This window comes from Rhinopithecus bieti, unplaced genomic scaffold, assembly GCF_001698545.2.
Source record: "Rhinopithecus bieti isolate Rb0 unplaced genomic scaffold, ASM169854v2 scaffold_1017, whole genome shotgun sequence".
Lineage (NCBI taxonomy): Eukaryota > Metazoa > Chordata > Mammalia > Primates > Cercopithecidae > Rhinopithecus > Rhinopithecus bieti.
The window spans coordinates 27,144-40,975 of NW_016803657.1; the positions used below are offsets into that span (position 1 = coordinate 27,144).

General features: G+C 58.7%; 2 protein-coding genes across 4 annotated transcripts in view; one reads left to right on the forward strand and one right to left on the reverse strand.

The window, feature by feature from the left end:
• The window catches only part of OTUB1 (OTU deubiquitinase, ubiquitin aldehyde binding 1), a 12,957-nt gene extending 3,351 nt beyond the window's left edge, over positions 1 to 9,606 (forward strand). The window contains exons 4-7 of the mRNA XM_017892629.1: positions 7,730 to 7,848; positions 8,039 to 8,123; positions 8,232 to 8,426; positions 8,531 to 9,606. Of these exons, the coding sequence (XP_017748118.1) occupies positions 7,730 to 7,848; positions 8,039 to 8,123; positions 8,232 to 8,426; positions 8,531 to 8,728 (597 nt within the window). The 3' untranslated portion in view covers positions 8,729 to 9,606. The remainder of the gene's footprint in view (positions 1 to 7,729; positions 7,849 to 8,038; positions 8,124 to 8,231; positions 8,427 to 8,530) is intronic.
• A 144-nt stretch (positions 9,607 to 9,750) lies between these two features.
• MACROD1 (mono-ADP ribosylhydrolase 1) overlaps positions 9,751 to 13,832 on the reverse strand; it is a 175,391-nt gene continuing 171,309 nt past the window's right edge. The window contains exons 5-11 of one of the 3 annotated variants that reach the window (XM_017892611.1): positions 11,415 to 11,531; positions 10,840 to 10,961; positions 10,728 to 10,758; positions 10,527 to 10,600; positions 10,148 to 10,229; positions 10,031 to 10,065; positions 9,751 to 9,880 (exon numbers count right to left, since the gene is read on the reverse strand). In XM_017892611.1, the coding sequence (XP_017748100.1) occupies positions 10,061 to 10,065; positions 10,148 to 10,229; positions 10,527 to 10,600; positions 10,728 to 10,758; positions 10,840 to 10,961; positions 11,415 to 11,531 (431 nt within the window). In that variant the 3' untranslated portion in view covers positions 9,751 to 9,880; positions 10,031 to 10,060. The remainder of the gene's footprint in view (positions 9,881 to 10,030; positions 10,066 to 10,147; positions 10,230 to 10,526; positions 10,601 to 10,727; positions 10,759 to 10,839; positions 10,962 to 11,414; positions 11,532 to 13,832) is intronic. The other 2 variants (XM_017892604.1, XM_017892614.1) reach the window with 2 other exon arrangements.

The window sequence follows — 13,832 nt, forward strand, 5'->3', positions numbered from 1 at the left end:
CTCCCGGGATCACGCCGTTCTCCTGTCTCGGCCTCCCGGATAGCTGGGACTACAGGCGCCGCCACGTCGCCTGGCTAGTTTTTTGTATTTTTTAGTAGAGACGGGGTTTCACCGTGTTAGCCAGGATGGTCTCGATCTCCTGACCTCGTGATCCGCCCGTCTCGGCCTCCCAAAGTGCTGGGATTACAGGCTTGAGCCACCGCGCCCGGCCACCCAGCTAATTTTTTGTATTTTTTAGTAGAGATGGGGTTTCACCTTGTTAACCAGGATGGTCTTGATCTCCTGACCTTGTGATCCGCCTACTTCGGCCTCCCAAAGTGGTGGGATTACAGGTGTGAGCCACCGCGCCCGGCCTTGCTGGTTCTTGAAGTGCGCAGGCTGGGGCCTCAAAAACACATTGATTCAATGCTTGAACCCAGTAGGTGGAGGTTATAGGGAGCCAAGATCGCACCATTGCACTCCAGCCTGGGCAATGAGAGCAAAACTTCATCTCAGGAAAAAAAAAAAGGGGGGGGGACCGGGCACGGTGGCTCACACCTGTAATCTCAGCGCTTTGGGAGGCCGAGGTGGGCGGATCCCCTGAGGTCAGGGTTGGAGACCAGCCTGGCCGACATGGTGAAACCCCATCTCTACTAGAAATACAAAAATTAGCTGGGCATGGTGGCAGGCGCCTGTAATCCCAGCTACACCCGGGCTGAGGCAGGAGAATTGCTTGAACCTTGGAGGCGGAGGTTATAGGGAGCCAAGATTGCACCATTGCACTCCAACCTGGGTGACAAGAGCAAAACTTCATCTCAGGAAAAAAAAAAAAAGGGGGGGGCCGGGCACGGTGGCTCACACCTGTAATCCCAGCGCTTTGGGAGGCCGAGGTGGGCGGATCCCCTGATGTCAGGAGTTTGAGACCAGCCTGGCCGACATGGTGAAACCCCATCTCTACTAAAAATACAAAAATTAGCCGGGCGTGGCGGTGGGCGCCTGTAATCCGAGCTACTCACAGTGCTGAGGCAGAGAATTGCTTGAACCTGGGAGGCGGAGTTTGCAGTGAGCCAAGATTGCAGCACTGCACTCCAGCCTGGGCAACAGAAGAAGACTGTCTCAAAGAAAACAACAACAAAAAAAAGACATTGATTCAAATCTAGACTCTGCTACTCAACAGCTGTATCCTTGGCAAGTCCTTTAGTGTCTCTAAAATGGGTGTTCTCATCTATAAAACAGGGACAATAAAAGCATCTTTTGGCCGGGCACGGTGGCTCATGCCTGTAATCCCAGCACTTTGGGAGGTTGAGGTGGGCAGATCACCTGAGGTCAGGAGTTCGAGACCATCCTGGTCAACATGGCGAAACCCCATCTGTACTAAAAATACAAAAATTAACTGGGAGTGGTGGTGAGCGCCTATAGTTCCAGCTATTGGGAAGACTGAGGCAGGAGAATTGCTTGCACCTGGGAGGTGGTGGTTGCAGTGAGCAGAGATCCCGTACTGTACTTCAGCCTGAGCGACAGAGTAAGACTCCATCTCAAAAAAAAAAAAAAAGCATCTTCCCGTAGGATGATTGTGAGATTGAGGGAGGTGCAGGCTGGGCAGGAGCTGATGATCTCGGTGCCTATACGGGGGCTGAACAGGCTGGTGCTCAGTGGGGCAGAATGGTTGCGGGAAGGCTGTTTCCCATAGCCTGCCTCCTGGATCTTTGTGGAGAGGCAGGCAGCAGTGGGGTCAAGGGGCCACAGATTTCCTAGAAGGGCCCTGCTGCATCATTCAAACGGAGGCAAACTTCACCACCCACTTTCCAGGTCTGTGAGCTGGGAGGTTGACATGTGAAATGGGGCCAGGCATGGTGGCTTGAGCCTGGAATCCTAGCACTTTGCTAGGCTGAGGCCAGAGGATCACTTGAACCCAGGAGTTCAAGACCAGCCCAGGCAACGCAGTGAGACCTTGTCTCTCTAAATCAAAAAATTACTGGGCATGGTAGCACATGCCTGTAGTGCTCAAGAGGCTGAGGTTGGAGGATCACTTGAGCCCAAGAAGTTGAGCCACGATTGTACCACTGCACTCCAGCCTGGGTGACAGTGAGACTTGTCTCTTTAAAAAAAAAAAAAAAAAATGTGACAATGGGTGTGTGGAAATAGTATCTGGTAGGCTCAGTGTAGATGTTTAGTAAGTGTTTCTCTTCCCCTGAAAGATCACAGATGCTTAGAATCCTCTATCTGTAGGGGAGGCCTCCATGGCCAGGTAGGTAACCCAGGTGATTGAAGGTGGCCAGGAAGTCAGGTGGTGAACAAGGAGGGCAGCACAGCTCAGTATCAGCCAGACAATAATAGAGAGCAGAGACCCCTGGGGGAAATGGGAGTGTCCATACCTGTAACGCCATTGTCTCCAGATCTGTTTTTCCTAGAGAAGCCAGAGGTAACCACAGCTCCTGACATCTAATAGTTGGCAGCTAATTCAAATTTTAAATGTGTGGGCCAAACACACTTGCAGGCCAGATCCAGCTGTGTGAGTTCTGTGCCCTGTGATCTACTGAGACCCCCTCCTTAGGGAGCTGGATTTCCTCAGGGTGCCTGTGGAGAGATGAAGGCACTGGCTTTGGAGCCCGATGGGCCTGGGTTCCAGTCCTGACCTCACCACTTTGAGCTGTGTGATCTCGGGCAACACCCTGAAGCTCTTGGATCCCCTTCTCTTCTCTCTGGGCGGGGACATTGTCTTCCTCACCGGGCAAGTGTGAGGGTTGAAGGAGATGTTACCACGGGTTGTAAGCAGCGGGTTGCAAATCCCCTCCTCTCCCCATACAGGGGGTGAGCTTCATTCATTCATTCCTCTTATGTCACTGTCCTCCAGCGGGACACCCATGCCAAGGCCGGCCGGTTGTACTAGACCACCCTGGTAAAGTGGACAGGCTGGGCCCCAGGTTCTTCCCACGGAGTCATCAAACATTTGGATGTCCAGAGCATGCTGTCTAAGAGGCCTCTCTCTGTCCCCCAGCACCTGCATTCTGTGCTGTGCCTGAGCCCACCTTTTCTCCCTGGGCAGAGACAGCTGTGGCAGCAGAGCCCAAGCAGGCCTGGTTACAGAGAGCTCCCCTCTCTATAAATGGCTCTTGTGAGGATCAATTAGGATGATGTTTATTCGCCCTGTGCCAAGTGCCTGGCACAGAGTGTGGGCTCAGAATGGCCATGGTGGCTGTTACAGTAGCAGCAATGATTTGGGCTCTTTGTGGTCCTGGTGTGCTACTCATTTAACATTTATTGAGCACGGACTGTGGTCCACGTGCTGTTTTAGGTACTGAAGATAGAGTGATGACTAAACCGAAAAAGTCCTGCCCTCACAAAGCTTACAGTTCAGGGTGGAAAGACATGATAAGCCAAAGAGGGCTCTGGGACATGTGGGGTATCAGAAGGCGGTGAGTGCTGTGGAGAAAAATAAAAAGGAAATGGGGATTGGGGCTGGGCACCATGGCTCATGCCTGTAATCCCAGCACTCTGGGAGGCTGAGGCAGGTGGATCCCCTGAGGTCAGGAGTTCAAGACCAGCCTGACCAACATGGTGAAACCTCGTCTCTACTAAAATTACGAAATTAGCCAGGTGTGGTGGTGCATTCCTGTAATCCCAGCTGCTTAGGCTGAGGCAGGAGAATCCCTTGAACCTGGGAGGTAGAGGTTGCAATGAGCTGAGATTTTACCACTGCACTCCAGTCTAAAGTGAACAGAGCAAAACTCCTCAAAAAAAAAAAAAGGGGGGGGGGATTGGGAGTGGGAGCATTTGCCATTTTAAACAGGGCTTGGTGAAGGCCTTGCTGATGAGGTGGTATTTGAGTAATGAACAGAAAAAGGCCGGGGAGCAAGTCCCAGGTGTCCGAGAGCAGTTCCTGCCTAGGCCTGAGGCAAGAGGGCACCTGGATGGTTTGAGGCCAGCATGGAGGCCAGTGTGGCTGGTGCAGAATGAGGGGTTGGGGCTGGGGAACTGAGCAGGGCCGTGGCGGGGGGTGTTGTGGCAAGAGAAAGGACTCTGAGGAAGATGGGGTGCATCTAGCAGGTGACTCTGGTCACTTTTTTTTTTTGAGACAGAGTGTTGCCCTGTCACCCAGGCTGGAGTGCACTGGCACCATCTCGGCTCAATGCAATCTCCACCTCCCGGGTTCAAGCGATTCTCCTGCCTCAGCCTCCTGAGTAGTTGGGATTACAGATGCCCACCACCATGCCCGGCTAATTTTTGTATTTTTAGTAGAGGCGGGGTTTCACCATATTGGCTAGGCTGGTCTTGAACTCCTGATCTCAAATGATCCACCCACTTTGACCTCCCAAAGTGCTGGGATTATAGGCCTGAGCCATCACGCTAAGCCGACCCTGGCCATTCTCATGCTGGGGTGAGAATAGACTCCAGAGGGTGAGGTGGAGGCAGGGACACTGCCAGGAGGCTTGTGCAGTAAAATCTGCTGGAGGCGGGCAGCGGGTGGTGGTGGTGAGGAGTGAGAAGCAGTTGGATACCAGACATTGAAGGAATGGATATGGTGATGGAGTCCGCAGTGACTACAAGGCTTTGGGTGCTGTGGGTGACTGAGGTGGGGCAGCCTTGGGGAGGAGCAGTTGTTCAGAGGTTGATCTCAGCTGCACTCAGTGGAAATACCTGTTGGACAGTTCAGAGGAGGTGTGCTGAGGCTGGTAAATATGAGGATCGCAGTTGGAGTTGCGAGTTGAGATTCACACTTGGGGCTATTTAAATCCTTGAGAAGACCTTGGCTAGGGAGTGAGGTCAGAAGTTCAAAACCAGCCTGGCCAACATGGTGAAACGCCGTCTCTACTAAAAATACAAAAAAATTAGCCAGGTATAGTGGCACATGCCTGTAATCCCAGCTACTCTGGAGGCTGAGGTAGGAGAATTGCTTGAACCCAGGAGGCGGAGGTTGCAGTGAACCGAGATCGCGCTACTGCACTCCAGCCTGGACAGCAGAGCGAAACTGTCTCAAAAAAAAAAAAAAAAAAAAAAAAATTGCTTGAGACTGACGTCGTTAAGAGAGCAAGTATAATTTAAGTTTTTGTAGAGACGAGGTCTTGTGTTGCCCAGGCTGGCCTTCAACTTGATCCTCCCACCTTGGCCTCCCAAAACTGGGATTACAGGTGTGAGCCACTGTACCTAGCCATGGGAGTAAGTGTAGTTTAAAAGAGGAAGCTGGCTGGGTGCAGCACTTTGGGAGGCTGTAGCAGTCAGATTACTTGAGCCCAGGAGTTTGAGACCAGCCTGGGCAATGTGGCGAAATCCTGTCTCTACAAAAAATACAACAATTAAATGGGCGCGGCGGTGCACACCTGTAGTTCCAGCTACGCTGAAATCTGAGGTGGGAGAATCGCTTGAGCTCGGTAAGTTGATGCTGCAGTGAGCCGTGGTCTTGCCACTGCACTCCAGCCCAGAAAAAAGGAAAAGTGGAAGCTGTCCCAGGCCTGAGCAGGGCAGGGCAGGCACACCGGAGACAGCCCTCACGCCTGTGGTCACATGGCAGGCACAGTGGCTAAGTGTGCAGTGACTGTTTTCCTTTTTTCTTTTTTGGAACGGAGTTTCGCTCTGTCGCCAGGCGACACTTGCAAGTGATTCTCCTGCCTCAGCCTCCCAGGTAGCTAGGACTACAGGCATGTGCCACCATGCCCAGCTAATTTTTGTATTTTGAGTAGAGACGGGGTTTCACCATGTTGGCCAGGATGGTCTCGATCTCTTGACCTTGATACCTGCCTGCCTCGGCCTCCCAAAGTGCTGGGATTATAGGCGTGAGCCACCACCCCGGCCTCAGTGACTGTTTTCTTGCAGGTGACACACCATGTCTTGAAGGGTGCTGTATGGTTTGGTGGCTTCCCTGATCCTCAGAACTTAGAGAGATGAGGAGTGGCCTTGGAGGCAGGAGGACGACAAGGACAGGGTGGGGGCGCCAGCCCAGGAAAGGAGACATCTAGGCAGGGCCATGGCCAGTGGCCTCAGTTCTGCTAAGGGGCCAGTGCGGGTGGGGGGTGGGTTTGCCCCTCTTATTGAGGGCGTTCAGCTGACCTTGGCTAAAGCAAAAGCCTCCCGAGGGAGAAAAGAGGTGGAGGCAGCAAGGACAGCTTCATTAGGAGTTTTCCTGTAAAGAAAGTAGAGAAATTGAAGGGTAGCCAGACAGAAACGTAAAGTCCAAGATTCCCTTCCTTTTAAAGAAGTAGCCGAATGTGTATATGCTGTTGGGTCTAAACCAGTAGGGAGGGAAAAATTGATGATCGGGAAATTTACTGGGTTGATGCTTCTTTTTTTTGAGATAGGGTCTCACTCTGTCACCCAGGCTAGAGTGCAGTGGTGCCATCACAGCTCACTGCAGCCTCGACCTCCTGGGCCCACACAGTCCTCCGACCTCAGCCTCTCGAGTAGCTGGGGCCACAGGATGCACCACCATGTGCAACTAACTTATTTTTTCAAGATGGAGTTTTGCTCTGTCGCCCAGGCTGGAGTGCGATGGCACAATCTCTGCTCACTGCATCCTCTGCTTCCTGGTTTCAAGTGATTCTCCTGCTTCAGCCTCCCGAGTAGCTGGGATTGCAGGCATGCACCACCATGCCCAGCTAATTTTGTATTTTTAGTAGAGATGGAGTTTCGCCATGTTGGTCAGGCTGGTCTCGAACTCCCGACCTCAGGTGATCCACCCACCTTGGTCTCCCAAAGTGCTGGGATTACAGGTGTGAGCCACCATGCCTAGCCACCTTTTTTTTTTTTTTTTTAAGAGACAGACGGGGGTCTCACTGTGTTGCCCAGGCTGGTCTCGAACTCCTGGGCTTAAGCAGTCCTCCCACCTTGGCCTCCCAAAGTGTTGGGATTACAGGCGTGAGCCATGGCACCCAGCTTGGAATGATGTGCTTGAACCTGAGGGTGGGGGTGGGCTAATGTGGAGTGGAGAGGCAGCTTAGGTGGCAGCTGGAACAGATCCTCTGAGGATTGTGGGAGGAGGCCAAGGGCAGATGTGCTGGTGGGGGCTGAGGAAAAAAGACAAGGTCATCAGCCGGGGGTGGGAGCAAGATGGGTAGGGTCCCCAGGCCAGGGGAGTGAAGTGTGCTTGCCAGGTGAAGTGTGCATGGTGGGTGGGCACCTGTAATCCCTGCTACTTGGAAGGCTGAGGCAGGAGAATCGTTTGAACCCGGGAGGTGGAGGTTGCAGTGAGCTAAGGTTGCGCCACTGCACTGCAGCCTGGGCAACAGGAGCAAAACTCCGTCTCAAAAAAACAAGTAGAGGAGGGAGGCTGTTTCTAGCCCCAGGAGGGCTGTGGGCAAGGCCTGGAGGTGGGGGAACTCTTCTCAGCGTGGCGGGAGTGGGGCTGAGCTGGGCTGTGCAGAGGGCCCCAGCTGCCTGGCTGAGGCGTGGAGCCCAGCACTCCACCCTGGCCCTGACTTGCTTGCGCTGAAGTTCTCTTGGGCTGAAAGACTGGAGAAGACGCATTGGTCAAGGACAGATTCACTCACCCGTTGTTGTACAGGCCCCGCAGCACTTTAGTGACCCATGCAGCTAGTTTGTCCTTAAGTGCCCAGCTTCCTGCTGCTTTTTGGGAGGACTCTGGGCAGTGGGCTGCTCCCATTACCACATTCAGCAGCCTGTTTCAGGGGCCCAGGCAGGTGGCTGCTGGGAGCTCATTTGCCATCTTTTGTAGTGTGACCTTTGCTGGGGGACATTTCCTGGGCCAGCCCCAGTTCTGGCCTGATGTTAACCTGTCAGGGTGGGGCTGTCTCTGCAGGACCTCCACAAAAAGTACTCGTACATCCGCAAGACCAGGCCTGACGGCAACTGTTTCTATCGGGCTTTCGGATTCTCCCACTTGGAGGCGCTGCTGGATGACAGCAAGGAGTTGCAGCGGTGAGAAGGGTGGGCACTGAGGCAGGTGGGTGTCTCCCTCCTCCCTGGGCGAGTAGGAGGTGCAGCTCCACCTGAGGGCAGGCGATGGGCTGGACTCTGGCCTTGCCAGGCGGGGCGGTGCTGTCTGGGCCCTGGCGTCTGGGCTGGTCAAGGAGCCCATGCTGGGCCCGCCTTTCCCTCCCACCCCCAGGTTCAAGGCTGTGTCTGCCAAGAGCAAGGAGGACCTGGTGTCCCAGGGCTTCACTGAATTCACAATTGAGGATTTCCACAACACGGTGAGCCCTGGCACCTGTCTTGGGCTGGGCCAGGGTGGAGGGGTTCCCCTGGTGAGGACCACCCATCTCCTCCCCCTCATCTTGCCCTTTCTCCCTCCGTGGCTGCAGTTCATGGACCTGATTGAGCAGGTAGAGAAGCAGACCTCTGTCGCCGACCTGCTGGCCTCCTTCAATGACCAGAGCACCTCTGACTACCTCGTGGTCTACCTGCGGCTGCTCACCTCGGGCTACCTGCAGCGCGAGAGCAAGTTCTTCGAGCACTTCATCGAGGGTGGGCGGACTGTCAAGGAGTTCTGCCAGCAGGTGCCATCCCCCTCCCCTTTTCTCTTGGCCTGGGGAGTGCAGTGGGTCCACAGGGCCTGGGGCGGGGTGCGGAGACCGGGGCCTGATCCGCACCTGTGCCACAGGAGGTGGAGCCCATGTGCAAGGAGAGCGACCACATCCACATCATCGCGCTGGCCCAGGCCCTCAGTGTGTCCATCCAGGTGGAGTACATGGACCGCGGCGAGGGCGGCACCACCAACCCGCACATCTTCCCTGAGGGCTCCGAGCCCAAGGTCTACCTTCTCTACCGGCCTGGACACTACGATATCCTCTACAAATAGGGCTGGCCCCGGCCCGCTGCTGCCCTGCTGCCCCCCTCTGCCAGGCGCTAGACATGTACAGAGGTTTTTCTGTGGTTGTAAATGGTCCTATTTCACCCCCTTCTTCCTGTCACACGACCCCCCATGTTTTATTAAAGGGGGTGCTGGTGGTGAGCCGTGTGTGCGTGTCCCTGCTCTGCTGCCCGCCTGGCTGCTCTGTCTGCTGCCCCCTCCCCCCAGGTGGGTCCCCCTGCTTTTCACCCATCCACGCCTGAGCTTCCCCAACAGGAGCAGGTTTGAGGGGCCAGGCCTCTTGGAGGCTCCTCCTGCTTCCTTGGGTTCTGCTTCCTTCCCTAAGGCCCCCCTTCACTTAGCTGGCTCAGGGGCTTATATGGGATCCTGGAAGTTCCTTGGGGACTTGCCCAGGGTCCCAGGGCCACCCACACTTCATCTGCTCCCTCACAGGCCTCATCTCCACGTCCCGGCTGGGTCCCAGACCCCAGCTTCCTGCCCTCTACCAGGGGTCTGCATGGTCGGGAGTCCTGGGTGGAGGGGCCTTTGTGAGGCTGGACCTGGCTCAGGGCAGGTGGAGGAGCTGGGCCTCCCACAGGGTGCCCGGGCAGTGCCAGCCTGGTGGAGGAGGGCAGCCTTCAAACGTGTGGGGTCCACAGTCCTCAGGTCTAGGCAGGGCTGTCGGTTCTCCACCCCCCCATCTGCCCCCAGGCCCCCTGCCTGTGCCTGCCTTGCACCCCCTCTGCTTGGGCCATGGTGTCTCTGCATTGCCTGCCTTTTTTGCCTTCACCTCTTTTCTTCCCCGCCCCCACATTCGGGGTCTCAGCCCCCAGGCTGTGAGCTCCTTGGGGGCAGGCCCTCAATAAATGTGAACTGCTGCTGCCGCCGCCTCTGCCGTCCGCCTGTGCCTCCGCCCGCCTGGCTCACCGAGAGCTCCTGCCAGCCCCTTTCAGCTAAAGTATCTGGCCAGGGGCTCCATCCAGCACCTGGACCGCCTCCTTCCCCCCAGTCAGAGCTCGGACAGTAGGAGCTGCCACAGCGTGACCTTTATTAGGCTCCTCAGGGGCGGGGCGCGGAGGGAAAGAAGGGTTGGCCGGGCCCAGGCCAAGCTGCAGGCTTTGGCGACCTCTCAGAGCTGGGAGCGGGGTCCCGAAGGCGGGTCTGAGGGCAGAGCAGAGTCAGAGGTGTGTGTGGGCGTCCCCGACCTCCCAGGCTGCCCCGTGGTTTCCCGCCCTGCTTGGGGGTGAGCGGGGGTTAGTGAGCGGGTTAGTCTAGGGCCGGGGCCGCCGCATGGGGCGAGGCCCAGCTTACCAGTCCCGGTCAGGGTGGGCTGCGGGAGCCTCAGGCTGGAAGGCAGAGGACAGTGAGAGCCCGCCCCCAGGGTGGACCGGGGCAGGGGCGGGCCGTGGGGCGGCGCGGGGCACGTACCCACGGGGAAGTAGTGGGGGAGCCGGCTCCGGTAGATATCCTCGTCCTTCTCGAGGAACACGCAGATGATCAACCGATCCACCTGCGCCAGGGGCTGCTCAGCCGGGGCCGGGCCGCCACGCCTGGACCCAGGATCCTGTGACTGCCCGCCCCGGTGCAGGCTTTCACCTGCCTGGCCCCACGCCCTTCACAGAGGCTCAGGGCTGTGTGCCATCATCACCCCCATCTCGCCACCGCCAGGCGCCCTCGCGAAGGAGAAACAGGGAAGAAGAGGGCGGGCCTGGCCCTGCGCTCTGCACCCTGACTCCCTGGGCGATGACGGGGGCTGGTCACTCTGGCCGGGATGCGGACCCCACCCTCGCCCGGGCCCAGGACTCACCTTGTCCTTGTGCTGCTCCAGCCACTCTCGTAGCGTTGCCAGCACGACCTCGGCCGCCGCCTCACAGGGGTAGCCTGAGGCGGGCATGGCGGGAGTGAGTCTCGGGCTCTGGCCCCGCCCCCTGTCTGCACCAGGCCCCGCCCACTCCCCGTCCGCCCCGGCCCCTCCCACTCCTGGCCCTAGCACTTCTTCCAGACTCACCAAACACGCCGGTGGAGATGCAGGGGAACGCCTGGGCGGGGAGGGGTGAGAGGGGGTTGGAACATGGTCACTGCGCCCCGCCTCCCGCCCTCCCCCACGGGCCGCCCCTTACCGCCGAGCGGAGCCGGTGCTCCAGCAGCAGGTCCAGGCTGCTCAGGTAGCAGCTGCGGAGCTCGGCAGCCTGGCTAGCGCTGGGCTCTCCGTAGGCGATGGGTCCCACCGTGTGGATGACGTCTACGGGGGGCGACGGGGTCAGACCGGCGGGGGTCTACGCGACCCTCAGCTCCCTCGCCTTCCCCTGCCGGCCTGGGCAGAAGGGGGCAGGAAACACCTTTCCCCCCAAGCGCTGAGCCTCCTCCGCGAAGGCCCCACCCCTGTGGTCCCCTCGAGCCTGAATCCGCACGCGCACAGCGCCCCCTCCCCGTATCTGTATGGGTACGGCTGAGACCCGAGCGCGAGTGTGGGCACGAAGGCGTTGCCCCCCAGCTTCCTCCCCAACCTCCACGCACGGTGTCCCCCATCTGCTTCCTGGGGGGTGCGGGGTGGGGGCCGGGTCTTGGCCCTTAAGGTTAAGAAGGGCCCCTGAGGAGGTCCCCAGCACTCCTGTGGGGGCCGCACCCCTGATGTCCCAGTGACACACAGACGCCCTGTCTGCGCCCCGCAGCTGGGGGCGCGTCGGGGACTCACACTTGGCCGGGAGCCGATAGCCGCCGGTGATCTTGGCCTTGCCAGTCTCACAGCTCTGCAGGGTCCGGCACTCGTCGGTAAGCAGGGGACCGGCGGCCCGGTGAATGCAGCCGTCCACTGCGGGGAGGGCGGGCGGGACTGAGCTGGCCTGACAAAGAAGGCGGCTGCGGCCCCGGGCTGAGCACCCCTAGTCCCGAGAAGCCCCTCGTTGGTGCGAGGACCCACGCGGCGCCGCGCCCCAACCCCGTGGCCTCCGGCCGCTGCCTCCACCCCCGCCCGAAGGGTTTCACATCTGGGGAAACCGAGGCGCACAGCAGGACGGCCCTGGGCCTGGCGGGAAGTGGCACAAGGAGGCCGGCAGGGGGCGCACCCGGCCCACCCTGTCCCTTCCAGACCGCGCAGCCAGGGCCCAGGCAGGGCGGCTCCGGGAGGCTGGGGCCGCCGGGGCAGGAACCGCCGCCCGAGCCGAGGTGACGGGGAAGCTTCACCTTCCTCCCCGACGCCCCTCCCTAGCCTTGTCCCGGGCGTACCGCAGGGCCTGCGACCAGTCGCTGCCTCCGCCCGGGCCTCAGCGTCGGTGCGATCCCAAGGCCCACCTCCCCAGGCGGCGCCCCACCACGGGGCGGCGGCAAACCCTAGGACCCATTTTGCGGATGAGGAAACAGAGGCTACCTTGTTACAAGGTGATCAGATCTAGTGCTGGAGCCTGGGTCTTCCAGCCGCGCGGGCAGGTGAGCCCGACGCCCGGGCCCGGGTCTCCTGGCGCACAAACCCCTGCTGGTTAATGAGCCGCCTCGTTAGCGCATCCGGCTTAATTGCGGCCCCGCCTGGGCTTGTTTATCCGAGGGCGGCTCCAGGGCCTCGCGAGCGACTCTGGGGACCAGGGCTCAGATAAACAACCCGGACGCAGCGGGAGACGTGGAGGAACCGCTCCAGCAGCCCAACCTCGCCAGGGCACCCGCAGGAGAGGCGCGGCCTCAGGCAGGCCTGGGTCCAGCCCGGGCTCACCCCTCATCGGCTGTAAGATCCTGCCCCTTCCCCTCTCTGGCGTCCACTGTCTCGTGTGGAATACCGGGACAGCGACCCTCCCACAGAGGAAAACGCCGCGCTGGCCGGGAGGACACGGCCCATCTTTGGCAGCTCTGATCGCCCCCACCAGGAGCTCCTCAGGCACCAGCTGCCTGGTGCTCACAGGCGGGCATCAAGAGAGGCCCATCATTCCCCATTTTACAGATGGACAAACTAAGGCCCCCTTCTCCTTCATCACCTCAGTCTCAGCACAGCTCCAGGGATGCCAGCTGGCTCACGCCCCTTTCTTTTGCTGTTTTCTCTTGTGCCCTAGGGGCACAATTAAACCTCATTCTGCAACTTTACTCAGAGCTGGCACCAGGCAATTTCCCAGAGTGCCCCAGAGATGGGTGGGCAGAGAGGTTAGGGGAACTCTGAGAATGGCTCAGGCCTGGATCCCTCCCACCTGCTCCTCTCCTCTGCAGGGAGGAAGGCAACTGTAGCCCAGTGGGAGGCTGAGATGCAGCAAGAAGGCAGGGCCAGAGCAGGCCTCCAGGCTGGAGCTCCCAGTGCTGGGCAGTGAGTGTTCCGAATGGGGTGCTGTGGCTGGGCTGTGGAGCTGGGCAGCCTGAGTTCAAATCCCGGCTCTGCAGCCACAGATGTATGACCCCTCACATATCATTTAACTTCTCTGAGTCTCAGTTGCTTCATCTGGAAAATGGGATAACAGTACCCACCTCAGAGCTCATTGGGCTGTTGGAAGGATTGAGTTAACTAACTTTGTAATGTGCTTAAGGCAGTATTTGGCAAGAATGGAGGTGATGTGAGTGTATCCTGTTATTAACAACAGTATGACTGTGGGCATGTTCGGGTATGTGTACATCAATGTGATGGGAGGTGGGTGCACACAGGGTGTTCACAGTGTGTGGGGGTGAGCCCAGGGACCTGTCTGAGCTGGCTCTCCTAGGAGCCTCCCGGACCCTGCCCTGAAGGCCTCAGCCACCTGGCACCCGGGTGCTCACGGTCTCTGGGGGCTAACCCCCCTGCAGGCGACCTCGGCCAGCTGTGGGGGCCGTGCGGAAGTGGAGCTGAGTGTTTCAGGGATTTAATGTTTCCTGCGGAAGTGGACGGGCCTGCCGCCAGGCCTTTGGGGCTGACCTGGGGGCACGAGGGAGATGGAGGGAGCTGGAATCAATGCCAGCAGAGGGCTCAGGCCGGATGCCCCCTCCTCACTGCCAGCAGTTCCAGAACAGGGCCTGGGCCAGGTGATGGCTCTGCAGGGGCCCCAGGGGCTTTAGGGGAGGGGCTCCCCTAAAGCAGAGATGAGGGACAGGTCACTGTCAGCCCACTGCTGCCCCACCCTCACCCCAACAAGCTAGAGTGCAGCCGGGCCCCTCTTGCCTGCGTGTC